The 17814-nt window shown below is 45.4% G+C and overlaps 1 protein-coding gene across 4 annotated transcripts in view; it reads right to left on the reverse strand.

The window, feature by feature from the left end:
• TMOD1 (tropomodulin 1) overlaps nt 1-17814 on the reverse strand; it is a 186101-nt gene that overhangs the window by 128280 nt on the left and 40007 nt on the right. For all 4 annotated transcript variants that reach the window (XM_073549738.1, XM_073549736.1, XM_073549737.1 and 1 more), the window contains exon 4: nt 14018-14137. In XM_073549738.1, coding sequence (XP_073405839.1) covers nt 14018-14137 — 120 coding nt within the window. The remainder of the gene's footprint in view (nt 1-14017; nt 14138-17814) is intronic.

The raw sequence follows: 17814 nt of genomic DNA on the forward strand, positions 1-17814 counted from the left end.
CAAGTGGGTTGATATGTGTCTCTGAGCTGGTGCTTAGCGGCTAGAGGCAAGACTCGACCTGGGGACCAAGTTGAGAATATCAAATCTGAGTTTTATGGTTTGGGGCTTCGAGGACGACCCCTTCTGGGACATTGTGTTTAAAATGTTATGTTATATGTTTAATAAAAGGCTGCTGTGGCCAATCTATCCAAATACCTCTGGAGTGTTTATTTTGTTGGTGTATGAATCAATAGGGTTGGGTGGCCAATAAGAGTTTTAAATAACTAGGTACGGAAGCTCACATGAATCACGAATACCCATTTGTCATGATGTTTTATTTCTGATGCCTATGTAATGGACTGTATGCAATATGAGGTTCTGGAATGATGGGAGCAGCAGACTTAAAATGGATGTTATGAATATTATGCACATATGCACTGCACTTTAAAATAAATATCACTATTTAAGCTCTGCTTCCCCATATTCCTGATATATCATATTTTTGGGATTATAACCCTTCATATTTCCTACTGTGTATGTGGGTCGCCCTCCCAGGGCTGTGGGGTACTCAGATGGGGAATGTCACAGCAGCGGTGACCCGGTCTGTGGCCCTGGGCGCCCAATGTAAAAAGGGGAATTGAATAGTGGAATGTAGTGGATTAAATGAATAGTTCGTGACGCCACCTGTGTTCGGCAAGGGAGAGGTTAAGCCGACACTGCATGCAGATCCTCTGGGACTGGTGGTATGGCGCAGCAAAGATGTTATAGCTCCCCACAGGTGGAGCTGTAGTCCCAGGGCAGTGTAGATAGGAAGGCAAAGGGACGGCGTAGGTGAAGCAATGACGGGCACCAGGATGTAGCAGTGCCAGGTGTGTTGGCGCAGGAATAAGTGGAGGACACCAGAGCGTGTAGTTCCAAAGCTTTACTCACAGTCTGTTGTGTAAACCGGTGCCTGCCTCCGTGCCGTGTTCTCCGGGTCAGGGGCTCAGTCAACCTCCAGGCCAGATGGAATACTCCTTTCCAACACTCCGTCAACATGTGCCTTTCTGAACGTCTCCTCTTATAGCGCCTATATATGAAGTACTCCCAGTACTAAGTTACACTGGGGTTCCTCCTGTCCAATGTTCTTATGAACTCTACTTGTATGGCAGACAGCTGTAGCCTGCTTCGGGGACTCCTTGCTTCCTAGTCCCGGCTCACTATTCTGTTGCTGTTGTGCCCCCAAGTCTGATGTGGGAATAAAGTATTGTTAACTTCTACTCCTCCGCTGTCTGCTGCAGGATCATTAGCATTCATACAACCTCGGGGACCGGGCCCCGGCCTTGCACCCAGAACTTCTAGGAAGGGTCCTCCTCTAACCCACATCCTCTGTTCTCCTTTACTCCTCACGTTCCGTACTAATCCTTTCTTTCTATGGAACAATCAGGTTTTCTGTTCTATGTCACTCTCCGGTGCCAGCAGACCCAGGTCACTGTGGCCTGCTGCAGCACTTCCTTCATCCATCCCTCTCCCGGGGATCTTCTCTGTCTCACTCTCTGTCTTTCTGCATCCTCACTCACTCCCAGTGACTGAATGACTGAATCCATAAACTCTTCCCACTCTGTGTAATATGATCTAACTCCACTCACCTCCCAGCACGTTTCGTGTTCCAAGCAGGGAGCCACCAATGGGTGCTTTGATATACTCCAAGCAGGGACCCGCTGAATGTGCTTTGCTACACTATTTTGTGGTGTGGGGTGCAGGTGTTGGAGCGTGGTTGGGAGTCTCTACCTTACCTGGATGGTGGGGTACCACACCTCAGGAGGAGGTGCAGTACCTCTGTGGCGACTGAGCCTCAGGGGCGCCACATATGCTGGCCCGTTTCCTCTAGTTTTTATTGTTATGTTTTTAAAAGAAATTCTTGTTGGTGTCTATACAATTAAATAAAATTGAATATATTTGTAACAGTAATCATTCTAAGAGTTTTCCCTTTACGTAGTCTCTTTTTGGTCTAGGAGTTCCAGGCCGCCCTGCACTCAGATGCTAGCCTGGAGACCTTGAGAAACCTCGCCGAGAAGCCCACCTCTGAAACTGACCAGGAGAGGGTATTCTAGAAACAAGGGAGGTTGTACCGGGAGACGGTTCCTGGTAAATCCCAACAGGAGTAGTTGAGGGAAAGACAGCTCGTTGTACCCCACCAATATAGGGGTGAGAGGTTACAGACTGCCCATGAGATTCCACTTGCTGAACACTTGGGGATCAGCAAAACTAAGGCTCAGCTGTCTCAAAAACTTTTATTGGCCCAAAATGGGGACAGATGTAACCAACTACTGCCGCTCCTGTACCACATGTCAAAGAGTGGGGAAGACAGGGTCTGCCCCCCAGGCTCCACTGACCTCTTTGCCAGTGACAGAGGAGCCTTTCCAGAGGATTTCTGTGGACATTGTGGGATCACTGGCCATACCCAGCAACTCTGGAAAGCGCTACATCCTTACTTTGGTAGACTATGCTACCCGGTATCCGGAGGCAGTAGCTCTGTCCTCAATTAAGGCAGATAAGGTGGCGGATGCCCTGTTGGCCATCTTTTCTCGAGTAGGACTTCCCTGGGAGATGCTTACCGACCAAGGAACTCAATTTATGTATCGCCTCATGGATGCTCTCTGTAAGAAAATGCATGTGAAGCGTCTGGTATTGAGCGCATATCACCCCCAAACCAATGGTTCGTGTGAGTGCTTCAACAGTACTCTCAAACAGATGCTAAAAATGCTGGTTGAGACCCAGGGATGTGACTGGGAGAGGTATCTCCCACACCTGCTATTTGCTTACCGAGAGGTTCCGCTGGCCTTCGAGCTCCTGTATGGCAGGCGAGTCCGGGGACCCCTTGGGTTGGTGAGAGATTCCTGGGAAGAAGAGCCGAGTCCTTCAGAAGTGTCTATCGTGGCGTATGTCATGCGCTTCCGTGACATGATGCAGACCTTGACGCAGTTGGTGCACGAAAACATGGCGCAGGCCCAGGCTGACCAGAAGCACTGGTATGACCAGAACGCCCGGGAACGGATCTATCAGGTGGGTCAGAAGGTGTGGTTGCTGTACCAAAAGATAAGCTTCAGGCGGCCTGGGAAGCGCCGTACATCATACACCAACAGCTTAACCCAGTCACTTACGTGGTCACTCTTAACCACGCTCGGGGTAGGCGGAAGGCCTTACATGTCAATATGATGAAAGCTCATCAAGAACGTGGAGCCTGCATCCTACCGGTCTGCAATCTGCCCAAGGATGGGGAGGAAGACTCCCTCCTGGACATGTTGGCCCAAGCTAAGGCCGTTGGGTCCACAGAGGATGTGGAGGTAAACACCTCGGTAACCGCACACCAGCGGTCAAAGCTGCGAGCCACGTTGGAATCCTTCCAGGCCGTGTTTACCAACAGACCTGGAAAGACTGAGCTAGAGAAGAATGCCCCTGCCACATTCCAGCGGATGGTCAACCACCAGACGAGGGACTGGAGAGGTGCGCGGTGGCGTACCTGGATGACACTGCCGTCTTCAGTCCCAACTGGGAGGATCACCTCGAGCATCTCCAGGAGGTGCTCAGGCACATCCACCAAGTCGGCCTGACCATCAAGCCAGGAAAGTGCCATATGGGCATGAGCGAGGTCCACTACTTGGGGCACCAGGTAGGCGGGGGTTCTATGAGGCCAGAGCCAGGGAAAATGGATGCTATTGCATCTTGGCCCACCCCCAGGACCAAGAAGCAGATGATATTCTTCTTGGGCACTGCAGGGTACTATAGGCGTTTTCTACAAAACTATAGTATCCTTGCGAAGCCCTTGACGGACCTCACCAAGAAAAAAACTACCCCATACAGTCAATTGGACCAATGACTGTGAGGTAGCCTTTCGTACTTTGAAAGCAGCTCTCTTGTGCAATCGACAGCAGTCAGCCATTCTTAGTACAGAGCGATGCCATAGAGGAGTGCTGGCCATGGTTTGGGCCCTGCAACGTTTGCAGCCCTAGCTGTATGGGCGCACCTTCACCGTGGTGACCGACCACAACCCCGAGTTAGCTGCACACCGTGTTTAATACCAATGGAAGGTTGCTACTCTGGAGCCTTACCCTCCAGCAGTACGACTTTACCATTAAACATAAAATGGGCAGCGAACATGGCAATGCAGACGGGTTACCCGGCGGGATGAGCCCACAGAGGTGCAAATGGAGGATTACCAAGAGGTCGTGCCTCCGTGGCGCAGTCCAAATGGGGGAGGTGTCAGGAAAATATGAAGTATTTCCTATTGCCCTAAGGTACACATACAGAGCTCCGGCTGCCCCACCCCCATTTGGTTTGTGCAGTGTAACATTGAGCTTCACAATTCAGCCACACAGCTGCAAGTCACTGATTTTCCTTCTGTTAATTCCTGCTCCCTCTCCCTTCTGTGGAATGTCCACCCTTCCCCCTCCCCTCAGCACATGGTCACTGTTACTGTATTTGGCCAGTTAAGTCCATTTTTTTCTGATGCAAGGTCTCCTTTGCCTATGCCAGGTCAAATTTAATAACACAATAATCCGACAGACAGGAAAAATATATTTTCAGAATCGGTATAATTAAAAGGTAATCTGTCACCCCTTTTTTCGAATATGAGCTCAGGGGCTTATCTACAGCATTCTGTAATGCTGTAGATAAGCCCCCGATGTAACCTGAAAGATAAGAAAAAGAGAGTTAATTATACTCACCGGAGGGGGGGGGGGCAGGGCAGAGCAGGGAAGTGTGCCTGCGCCGCAGCCATGACAGGAAGGAAAGAAGAGGACGGCATCGTATGAAGATGGGAGGCGCCAGACTGGACTGCGACACCCATTGGATCGGACTGCCCCCCGGTGAGTATAATCTAACTTTTTTCTTTTTCAGATTACATCGGGGGCTTGTCTACAGCATTACAGAATGCTGTAGATAAGCCCCTGATGGCGGTGCCGGCAGCTCATATTCGAAAAAAGCGGTGACAGATTCCCTTTAAAGCTATGCACGGCAGCGCTTTCCAGCTTTCAGGGTCCTCAGAAACCGGGGAAATAGTTTCTGCACCCCAGTACCAAGCAGACATGGCATATTTGGTCATAAAAGAAAGATAATTTCATAAGAGAAAATATAATGCCACTGTCGTCACTCTGTGAGCCCCCCAGCCATAGATATGGCAAGTAGAAGTTTTTAATAACTTCTCAAAAGGGGAGTACATCCTCTATCACGGCCCACCAAGTGAGGTCAGCAAGGAAGGAGTCCCTAAGTTTATGGGCAAACTATAAAACAGGAACAGCCATTTTGTAGGGTGTTCAGACCTGAGATGACAACGAACATCCATGCTGTGGACTGAATCTTTCCTTTGGGAACTTCCGTCCCCTCATCGACAAGTCATACCAGTGTCTGAGATATAGTAAGTTTCTTATTTTATTCCCTTTTAGGCTGGTTTCACATTAGCGCTTTTTAAGCGCACGCACGGCCGGGGGTAGCTCCGCCCCCGAGCCGGCTCTCTGCTCGGCATGCCCGCCCCTTGCTTGTAGCGCCGCCTCCTAGCGCACAGCGGCGCATGCGATCGGCGCACCCTATCTTTAGCATAGGGTGCGCAGACCGTGCGCAGGCCGTGCGCTAGTTGCACTTTGACCTGCGCTGCGCACTTTTGACGGTGCGCCGAGCACGCCGAAATCCGAAAAGTTTGATTTTGGCGCGCACGGCGCACCGTCAAAAGTGCGCAGCGCAGGTCAAAGCGCAACGAGCGCACGGCCTGCGCACGATCTGTGCACCCTATGCTAAAGATAGGGTGCGCCGATCGCAGGCGCCGCTGTGCGCTAGGAGGCGGCGCTACAAGCAAGGGGCGCTAATGTGAAACCAGCCTTATTTGTAACTGTCTGTACATACTGTATTTTGTCTCCTTTTGTAACATGTTTGCATTTTTGTAAACACTCCCTATAAACTTGTAAATTTACTAGTTTCATTCTTTTTCTCTAAGATCAAACCGACATGTACTCCGTGCCAAACCACACTAATTTTTGGGTTGGTTCCAGGCCCGATATAAGTTTTCGTATCAAACGAGGAACTGGTGGCAGCATAGCATCCTGGTGGTATTGGGGAATCCTGGCAGTGACGGATCGGAGGTTTGTGTGTGTATTCCTCACCTGGGACTGGTGATATACACACCACCCTCACTGCAGAGTACCCGATAGCCAATATGCGACAAGGCAGCCTCTCTGGCGACTACTTATTCTGCGTGCAGTTCCCTGACTGACCTAATGATAAGGGGGGTGCCAGAGAGCTGCAAGTTCCTAACCGGAACTGAAAGGGATAACAAAAGTTGGGTTATAGCCCCCTAACCCTCACATGGACATAATAATCCATCCCAAGTCAATAAGCACCAGGGCGCATGTACATATTATTACTGATAATTTCGGAAAGGGGTTAAAGAGGTTTCCACTATTTGGACAATCCCTTTTGAAAGGAAGTACTCCATCTTGTGAAATAAAAAAAACATACATACCTCACACACTGGCACCTTTCTAGAAAACTCCGTACTCGGTCTTTTGGAGTGAGTATGCGTGGTATTGTTATGCCATATGACCTCTGCAAAAAATCAACAGATATTTTTGTGTTGCTGCATTCTTACTTCTCTTGGACAAATATCAGAAAAGTGGAAGGCATAAGAGCAAAGCAGCTGCAGGTTTCATGTGGAATAACAATGCTATACAAACCCCGGCAGACATTGCTGGAACGACGACAGTGCGGGAGGGGAGTATATTTTTTTTTTTTACTTCACAATGTGGGCTTCTGCACTTTAACAGGGGTTGTGTACAACCCATGTAAACCTTGCCAATTTTGCTTCAGAAATGTAGGTAATCTACAGCAAAATTCTACACCATATATAAAGTTCTGTTCATACTCTTAATTTTCCATTATCCTGTTGATTTGTTGCTTAAAAACAAAAACAAAACAAGGGAAGCATGATGAATGAGTTACACATCAATTAGATTCATCAAAAAGAATTTTCTGTGACTCTGAGTCCGAGATCAGATACCATGAGGGCTCATAGTACAGACAAAGGCATGGTCAAGTCATAGTCCGGGGTTTAATTCCAGGAGGATGCATCAAGATAAAGGGGTAAGAGAAGTGGACAGTCAAAAGCCAAGTCCGGGGTCAAGTACCTGAGGCCAGAGAGTGTCAAGACAAAAAAGATAATACACACGAATGGCCAAGACAAATCAAAGATCCGGCAACAAAGATCAAGAAAAAATCAGACACTAAGCACACACCTCACTGAGCAAAGCTACAACTGACAATGGTCTGTCCATAGTCAGTTAAATAGCTAGCAAATTACCAAGAACGAGAGACACCTTGAGGAAATCCCACAGGCTAGACCAGATTAAGCAGCAGGGCTGTCATTCAAAAGATTGACCACCCAGCAGGCCCCAGCATCAGATTGGACGACAGGTTATAGACTGCTGAAAAAAATCATCTTTTATCACTTCAAATAAGTGACCTTTTACAGGTTCTAGGGCAGATGCTGTCTTGAAGATAACTCTGCCCCCAGAGCTTGTTTTAAATATAAGGGGGAGTTACAAGTGTAATGATTACCAGTGTGATGTGTAAGGCTAAGTTCATACGTAGCGGAACTCTCGCGGAAATTCCATTCCGCGGGAAAATCGCATTTTAAATTCCCGCGATTTTCCCGTGGAAAAACTAGCATTTTGCAACCGTAATTAGCTTGCAAAATGCTAGCGTTTTCCAAGCGATCTGTAGCATCGCTTGGAGAACTGATTGACAGGTTGGTCACACCCGTCAAACAGTGTTTGACAAGTGTGACCAATTTTTTTACTACTGAGGCCGCCTATGCAGCATCAGTAGTAAAAGATAAAATGTAAAAAAAAATAAAAAATGGTGTTATTCTTACCTTCCGACGTCCCGCGCAGCCGTTCCCAGTAATCCTTTGCGAAAATGCCCGCGATGATGTACGTTCTCGCGGGATCGCGACGTCTTGCGGTCATTCGCGATGACGTTGCACGAATGACCGCGAGACTTCGCGATCTTGCGAGAACGGACGCCATCGCGGGCATTTTCGCAAAGGATTACTGGGAACGAGAGAGTGGAGAGAGGCGGGAAGGCTGCGTGGGATGTCGGAAGGTGAGAATAACAATTTTTTTATTTTAAATTCTATTTTTTACAGGGATATGGTACCCAAAGCCCGGAGGACAGTCTCCTCTCCTCCAGACCGTGGGTACCATCCGCAAATGTTCTGCTTACTTTTCGCATGGTGGGCACAGCCACATGCGGAAAGTAAGCAGAACAATGCATTCCTATGGGTGCGGGATCGCCGCGATTCTGCGGTTTTTACCGCGAAGCGATTCCGCCGCGGTAAAAACCGCAGCATTAGCACAGCATTGCGGAATCCCATAGGAATGCATGGGATGCTTATTTTTCGCGGCAAAATTGCGTGGTTAAAACCGCCGCGGAAATGCGAAAAAAAATGCAACGTGTGAACTCAGCCTAATGGTTACCAGTGTGATGACACATCTGCTTCTTCTCAGCTTCAGCTTCCATCTCACAGGCAGACAGGATTGCAATATTGTTGCAATACAGAAGAGCTCAGAGCTGAGAGTCCTCAGTGGTTGATACCTTTTAATGGCTAACTGAAAAGACGGTAACAAGTTGAAAGCTTTCGAGACTACGCAGGTCTCTTCATCAGGCTAGACTAATACAAAATCTGAAGGATCACATATTTATACAAAAGACAGCACAGAAATAACCCAATAGCTAAGACAAGTGATGTGAAGCGGAATAGTCATTATGGGGGAGGGATAAGCATAAATATTGGAACAGTTCATAGATAAGCACTGTGAAGGTTTTATTGCCCTCTGATTGAGTCTGTCTGGTTCTGTGTTGTGATGACCCCAGAAGGTCTAAAGAGCAAATTCCTTAATTGATGTAAAAAGACATAAATCCATGCAACACATTCATTCCTGCACTGAATGTTTGGAAAGTTTTCATAAATTTGTACTTTGAGATTCTTCTCTCTCTCTGAGACTTGAAGTTACCTTTTAATACAAGTAATGTAATGTCCATCATGCTATAGACAGGGATACGAAAAGGTTTTGCCACAGGTAGATCCATTCTTTTTTCTTAGCTATTGGGTTATTTCTGTGCTGTCTTTTGTATAAATATGTGATCCTTCAGATTTTGTATTAGTCCAGCCTGATGAAGAGATCTGCGTAGTCTCGAAAGCTTGCAATTTGTTACCTTTTAATGGCTAACTGAAAAGATGGTATCAACCACTGAGGACTCTCAATTCTAAATATTCTGCTCTTGTCTCACACTAGTAACGCCACCTTCAGGTAAAATAAAGTAAGCTCTGGAGGCAAAGTTATCTTCCAGGCACCATCCTCCCCATAGCCTGGAAGAGGTCATTTACAGTATATAGAGTGATACATGAGGCATACAGGTAGGACTTTTTTCAGCATGTATGCCCATATTAGGATAAGTTAAAGGTGGTGACAGATGCCCTTTTAAGCAGTTGCTATCAGGTGATGTGATTTGTGTTCTGAAATCTTTGGAAAGTGCTAGGACATAAATAATGTTTCATACTTGTCAAAAAAAAAAACAGAGATTATCGGCATCTGGTGTATAAACATTTTTACTGCATTGTGCCATTAATGAGTAGCCTGCCATCTGCTGGCCTGGCGAAATAAAGCTGCACCAAATTGTGCTGGAAGATTTGCAGGGGGAGCGACTTTGCGTGATGGACCTGATCAGGTGATCCACAGGAAGGACTTCATTGATATAAAAGCCCTGCAGATTTGGTGCCAGGGAAGAGAGCGGAGCAGATGTGCTCCAGAGACACCACTGAGACCAGCGTGCCATGCCTCAGCGGGAAGTGTACACCACCAAGATGCGGGTCAGTGCCTGGCAAGATCTGCATTCCCCTCAGGAGAACTCCAAGATCCACCTACGCTGGTCAGGATCAGGATCTGCGCCCAGCACTGGTCCAGCGCCAAGGCCTAGTCCTCTCCTCCCCGAGCTTAAGAGACTTCTGCCGATGGTCAAGAGAAGATAAGCAGCTAAAACAGAAGAGGCATGCCTGCGACAGTAGATGAACAACACGAATGAGCAGGGCTGTCACAACCAACTATAACCAACAGTACCAGGGTTGGCTGTGATTATGAAAACAATTTGGGAGGGGGTCGGTTGGTGCGTGGGAAGACCAATGTGCATTAATAAACTACTTCAAAGAGAAAAGCTGTTGACCCCTGCTAGGGCCAGAGCTGCAGAGAAAACTTCCGTGGTGACTCCCACGACTGGGAGCACCACCTTTGTGAAAACAATGTTAACGTTATATAGTGAAAGACGCTATTCAAAACTTGTTATTAGTTTTAATTTTGATTTGCATAGTTACTAACATTAGTTGTTTAGAGTTACTTGAAGTCACTGTAAAGTTACTGCTGTATATGAATAGCAAAAATCCAAAAAGAAAAAATAGGACCAAAGAGCAATAAATAAAATACGTAAATTTTATTGTTTACATAAATTGAATAGAAAGTAATATATGATATATAACAATATGAAAAAGGGAATCAGTGACACCTAGATGCCACATTCAGACTGGGTCTAGTATAGAAAAGGCAAGTTAGTTGGTAAAATCCATACAAAGTGCAATAGTGCAATATAGGTGGTCCAAAATACGGACCTACGCCCCCCGAAGAAGCAAAGAAGCGAAACGCGCGTTGGGGTCCCCCTGTCCACATCGCAGCAAGGTTGGTCTTTGGCACTATATGCATTCATTATATTACTTACCTCCATATACCTTCTCTATGTATTCTTATGGCCGGTATTACTGAATGCTATTTTCGCTGTCAGGTTATATTTTCTCTTATGCACTATTATTTGTAGGTCCGTATTTTGGACCACCTATATTGCACTATTGCACTTTATACTCACTAATTGAGAGATATTTGCTTATTCAACTTCTCATAAACTTCATATCTGGCGGCTATTGTTTATTTATATCTTCACACTTGCTGTTCTCTTATGGCCAATTGTATATTCTTTGGGTATATGCTATATACGGATTTTACCAACTAACTTGCCTTTTATATACCAGACCCAATCTGAATGTGGCATCTAGGTGTTGTTGATTCCCTTTTTCATATTGTTATATATATCATATATTACTTTCTATTCAATTTTTGTAAACAATAAAATTTACATATTTTATTTATTGCTCTTTGGTCCTATTTTTTCTTTTTGGATTTTTGCTGTACTCTTATGGATGAGCTGTTATGTATTTAGCCTTTTTTTGGGATTTCTATATAAATAGAACTATATCGATCCCTGACTTTTCCCACCTCATGTTCTCTGTGCGTTGCATCCAGACACATGCATTAAACATACGTAGCTTTCTTGCATGCTTTTCTACATGAAGAACGCTGTTTTTTGCCAGAAAACACACCTATAAAGAAACACATTTTGATACATATGTTTTATATGTTTTGGTGCGTTTTTTTGGTGTCTTTTGGTGCTAAGTAATTTTGAAACTTGGGAAAAATTGTAGTAAAAACACTGAAAGAATTCACATGCTGCAATTTTTAAAAAGTAATGACGTACGATGAGGACGCTCACTCTGCTGGCCACCCTGTATTTCAGATCTGATAATGAAGATACCAGAGGTGCTGAGGTAAGAAGGCTTCTCAAACTGCTGTCTACACTGACTTTATGATCTCAGATGCTGTTGACACTGCTGCTCAGCCAGTATTTCTGATCTAATACTGAAGATACCAGGAGTGTTGAGCTAAGAGGGTGTTCACACTGCTGTCCACCCAGTATGTCTGATTTAATACTGGAGATACCAGGGGTGCCGAGGTAAGAAAAGCTCACTCACACTGTTGTCCATCCTGTCTTTCTGATTTAATACTACCGATATAAGGGGTGCTGAGGTAAGATGAGGCTGCTCACACTGCAGTCCACCTTGTCTTTCTGAATGACATGATATAGGTTGTTGTCTCCAAGTCACTGCAGTGAGGTATCCTGCTGCACATGCTCAAAGGCACCATTCTAGGACAGGTTTGTGGAAATGTAACAAAATGTCGGCCATTTTAATTCTATAGTGATTACTTCTCTAGAAAACACCATTGAAATTTGCTAATTTAAACATATTTAGGAACTGACATTCTGTGCTAGAGTTGTTGTGCTGTGGATGTCCATCTTGTATATTAAATAGATTCAAATGCAGCTAATACAGTGGAGTTTTGAGTGTAACTATTTGAGGGTGTGAACAGGTGTCTTTCATACTGATAAGTTCAAACAGGTGCCATTACTGCAGGTAATGAGTGGAGGATAGAGGAGCCTCTTAAAGAAGAAGTTACAGGTCTGTGAGTGCCAGAAATCTTGCAAGTTTTTAGGTGACCAAATACTTATTTTCCACCATAATTTGCAAAATAAATCTTGCCAAATCAGACTAGGTGATTTTCTGGATTTGCTTTCTCATTTTGACTCTCATCTCTACCTATGATGTCAATTACAGGTGTCGTTCATCTTTTTAAGTGTGAGAACTTGAACAATTGGTGGCTGACTAAATACTTTTTTCCCCACTGTATATATGCCAATATTGTCAGCATACCAATAACTCTTCCTAACGTAAATGTAATAGGGCTTGTGAAAAGTATACTATACATATCACTGCCTAATACTCTGGATTGCTGTAAGCAAAAATACCAAAATCAACATTATTCACTCTCCCTGTCAACAACGGCCGTAGTTACAGAGAGGAATAGATGGAGCGTGGTGTGTAAATCTGAGTTTATTTTGCTAACCTAGTGCAAGCCGATGGGGATGTAGGGAAGTGGACTGACCTATGGACCTGTCTGAAGCAGGAAAGTGAATGTAAGATGTGAGGTAAATATACTTGATTTGAACTGGTATATTCATATGGGGAGACAGCTAGAAAAAGTGAAAGATGGTGAAGTACTGGGTTTTGGCCACTAGGGGGAGACAAAGAGCAGCAGGAGAAGGAGACAGTGCAGTACTAAGGTTTCCCCACTAGAGGGAGACAGAAGGAAGCAGGGAAAGGACTTAACAGCAGCTAATGCTAAAGAAACCGCAAAGTCATGGTGGGCGGAGTTACTGGGACTCAAGAGGGGAATTCCCAGGGAGAGGAATAAAAAGGGGGAGAGAGCTCCAGAAGGAAGACTGTCCAGGAGGAGGAGTTCAGCGGAGGGGAAGACTGAAGGAGAAAAAGACTGAAAAGAGGAAGAATTCCGGAAGGGACTGGAAGAAGAGACAGTCAGGGGGGTGGCCCTGACAGGAGAGCAGCAGGACAGAGGAAGCCCGTGGGTACCAGACGGATGGACTCGGGCAGGCGAAGCGTTGTGGTGGTAGGCCTAGGGCAGCCACAGCGATAGAACCGCGAGGGACGTCACTGTAGGAGAGAGAAGAAGGTGCAAGGTACCCGGGCCTGTGTGTACGGAAGTTGTCGTGTTGCTGTGGTCGTCGGGAGGACGGCCAATAAAGAGGACTTGTTGAACATACACCGGTTTCTGTCTCAAGTCTGTTCGCGGCGAAAAAGGGACCACCCCCCAGTCGGTCGTCACACGTACCTACAGGGAAATAATTGTTAATGGAGATTCCCTTTCTTATTAAAATTTATTAAGCTAGTAGCAAAGAAATTTCTGATCCTAAAAATTTTTAAAGCCACTTATTGTTGGGAAAGCCCTTTAAGGCTTCTTTATATAGACAAGGGACAGGTGATCTATGTTCAATCACAGGCGGCCCCTTGCAGGGACCCCCAACAACTACTGCACTGCCCTACTCATACCCACTTCCCTTCCCTGTTTTTTTTTCAGTATACAAACTCACTGCTGCTTCATTCAGTAGCTATAGGCTGAAAGAAACAGCTAAGTAATGTAATGCATTCGGTAGTTTGCATCAAACTCTTCATTATCAGGGATTATTACTTACATGGAGAACAAAACAACTGAATTAAATTCAGTGGTTTAAATAGTTATTTTTTTTTTCATTCGTCACTTATTAGGCCAATATTCACCTGCAATGTCGCACAGCTCAGCATCAGAGGCATTGGTCAAAGCTTCCTCTAGTTCTGGCTCAAGCGTGACACTTTCTAGAACAGGATCTACTGTCTTAATCTTGGGAATCCAAGGTTTTCCTAAAAAAAAATAATAAAAATCAATAAAAAAAATATAATATTAATAATTCTCCCTATCTTATATGTACAGTGTGTGTATATGTGTTGACAAATCTGCTGTACACACCAATATCAGCAAGGCAACTTTATCCATTAATTATCTTAAGTAGTATTGCAGTGGTGTTTCTAATCTAAGTTCCCTGCTTCTATTCTTGCACCACCTTCTTCATCTTCTATCGCAGCGTCTTCAGAAGTTTGCAACCTTCCAGATCACTCCAGTTTGCTAGAGCGTGCCTGGGTCGCCCTCACACCCAGGGCAGCGGGGTACCCGGTACCGGGCCAGTGTCAGGTGGATGTGTCACAGCAGCAGTGACCCAGTCCATGGCCCTGGGCGCCCAATATCAATGGCGGTGATGTTAATAGTATAGTTTATATGGATAGTTCGTGACGCCACCCGCGGTGTTTGGCAAGTAAGATGTTGAGCCAACGCTGCATGCAGATCCACTGAGACTGATGGTGTGGTGCAGCAAAGATGGTGTAGCTCCCCACTGGTGGAGCTGTAGTCCCAGGGCAGTGTAGGTGCAATGGATGAGGAGAGGCGCAGAATGGTATAGATGCTGGTACCCAGATGTAGCGGTGCTGAAGGTGTTAGCGGTGAGTGAGTGGAGGACACCAGGGCTTGCAGTTTCAAAGCTTTACTCACAGTTCGTGGTACCCACTGGTGCCTGCCTCCGTGCCGTGTCCTCCGGGGTAGAGACTCAATCAACCTCCCGGGCAAGTCAGGGTTCTCCTGTCCAACACTCCGCCAACATGTGCCTTTCCTGAACGACTCCTCTATTGCGCCTTTTAGTGTGAAGAACTCCAGTACCGTGGTTACTCTGAAGTTCCTCCTGTCAGATGTTCCTAGAACCTTACTTGTATGACAGACAGCTGTAGCCCGATCAGGGACCTCCTGGATCCCGGCTCTCTATCCGTGTTGCTGTTGTGTCCCAAGTCTCAGATGGGAGTAGTGCATTTACAGCCAACTACTTCACCGGTGTCTGCTGCAGAACCATAAGTGTCCATACAACCTCGGGGACCGGGCCCCGGCCTTGCGCTGAGAACCTATAGGCAGGGATCCTCTTCCAACCCACAACTCTTCTCTGTTCTCCTACTCCTTCGTTCCACGCTGTTCCTTCTCTCTCTTATGGAAGCTAAGGTTGCAGTTCTACGTCTTTCTCCTTCTCTTCTCTTTCCCATGCCAGCTGGCTCAGATCACTGAGGCAGCTGCAGCACTCTTTCTAAACTGAACTCAAACTGAACTCAAAACTAACTTCAGAACTGAACTCCTCTCGCCTGACCTCCTGTCTGACTGACCTGCAATTCTAAACCTTCCCACTCTTTTATATGGATCTCTACTCCATCCACCTCCCAGCACATCTCGTGTTACGAAGCAAGGAATCACCAGAGGTGCTCTGCTACCCTCTAAGCATGAGCCGCAATGTGATCAGTGCTGAACTATCCTGTGTGTGGGATGCAGGTGTTGGAGTGTGGAAAGGAGTTCCCACCTTACCTAGGTGGTGGGGCACTACACCTTAGGAGAAGGTGAAGTACCTCTGTGGCGACAGAGCCTCAGGGGCGCTACATGCCCAAGGACACTTTTCAGTGCAAGCCTATGAGAGCCTCATTCTGGTTCTCATAGATTTGCATTGAGAGCTTGTGACTAGCGATGAGCGAGTATACTCGTTATTCGGGTATCCCCGAGCATGCTCGGGTGGTCTCTGATTATTTTGGCGTGCTCAGAGATTTAGTTTTTGTCATCTCAGCTGCATGATTTGTGACTGCTAGACAGTCTGAATACATGCGGGGATTTCCTAACAAACAGGCAATCCCCACATGTTTTCAGCCTGTTAAGCAGCCGCAAATCATGCAGCTGTGGGACTGGAGCAGTGCCTATAGAGGTGAAAACAAGACAGAGTTTGATAAGTATAAGGATATGGTTAGGGACCTTAGATTAGAAGCACCTCTTCAGTGCTGAAAACCCCCCTGCTGGAGTGGTACTTTAACCCCTTAGGGACCGAGCTAATTTTGACCTTAATGATCAAGCCAAATTTTTTCATTCTGACCAGTGTCACTTTATGTGGTTATTACTCTGGAACACTTCAACGGCTCCCACTGATTCAGAGAATGTTTTTTCATGACTTATTGTACTTCATGACAGTGGTAAAAATTTCTTCTAGGTAACTTGCGTTTATTTGAGAATAATTTGAAAATGTTACCATTTTCAAACTTAATTCTTACACCCTTAAATCAGAGAGTTATGTCACACAAAACAGTTAATAAATAACATTTCCCACATGTCAACTTTACATCAGCACAATTTTTGAAACAATTTTTTTTGTTAGGAAGTTAGAAGGGTTCAAATTCGACCAGAAATTTCTCATTTTTACAACAAAATTTACAAAACCATTTTTTTAGGGACCACCTCACATTTAAAGTGACTTTGGGGGGCTTATATGACAGAAAATAACCAAAAGTGACACAATTCTAAAAACTGCACCCTCCAAGGTGCTCAAAACCCCATTCAAGAAGTTTATTAACCCTTCCAGTGCTTCACAGGAGCTAAAGCAATGTGGAAAGAAAAAATGAACATTTAACTTTTTTCACAAAAATTTTAATTTAGCTCTAAATTTGTTATTTTCACAAGGGTAACAGGAGAAAATGGACCCTAAAATTTGTTGTGAAATTTCCCCTGAGTATGCCAATACCCCATATGTGGGGGAAATCCACTGTTTGGGCGCACGGCAGGGCTCAGAAGGGAAGGAGGGCCGTTTGACTTTTTGAATGGAAAAATGGACGCCACGTCGCATTTGGAGAGCCTTTGATATGTCTAAAGAGTGGAAACACCCCCACAAGTGACCCCATTTTAGAAACTAGACCCCTTTAGGGAACTTATACAGATGTGTCATGAGCACATTGAACGCCCAGGTGCTTCACAGACATTTATAACGTAGAGCTAGGAAAATTTTAAAAAAATAAATCACATTTTATCCACAAAAATGTACTTTTAGCTCCAATTTTTTGTATTTTCACAAGGGAAACAGGAGAAAATGGACCAAAAAAATCTGTTGTGCAATTTTTCCTTACTACGCCGATACCCCATATGTGGAGGAAAACCACTGTTTGAGAGCACGGCAGGGCTTGGAAGGAAGCAGTGATGTTTTGGAATGCTAACTTTGATGGAATGGTCTGCAGGCGTCATGTCGCATTTGGAGAGCCCCTGATGTGCCTAAACAGTAAAAATAAGACCACAAGTGACCCCATTTTGGAAACTACACCCTTCAAGGATTTTATCCAAGGGTACAGTGAGCATTTTGAACCTACAGCTACTACACAGAATTTGATAACATTAGGTAGTTATATTGAAAATTTTCATTTTTTTCACAAAAATCTTGTATTTGCCCTAAATTTGCAATTTGCACAATGGATAATAGGAGAAAAAGGACCCCCACAATTTGCTGCGAAAGTTGTCCTGAAAGAGACTATACCTCATATGTGGTCAAAAACTTCTGCTTGGGCACATGGCAGGGCTAGGAAAGGAAAGAGCGCTATTTGCCTGGGATAGATTGTGAATGCCATGTCGAATTTGAAGAGCCCCTGACAAGTGAAAACAGCACAAACTCCCCACAAGTGACCCCATTTTGGAAAATAGACCCCTC

The sequence above is a fragment of the Dendrobates tinctorius genome, unplaced genomic scaffold (genome assembly GCF_039654945.1).
Source record: "Dendrobates tinctorius isolate UK_male_01 unplaced genomic scaffold, ASM3965494v1 ptg000160l, whole genome shotgun sequence".
Lineage (NCBI taxonomy): Eukaryota > Metazoa > Chordata > Amphibia > Anura > Dendrobatidae > Dendrobates > Dendrobates tinctorius.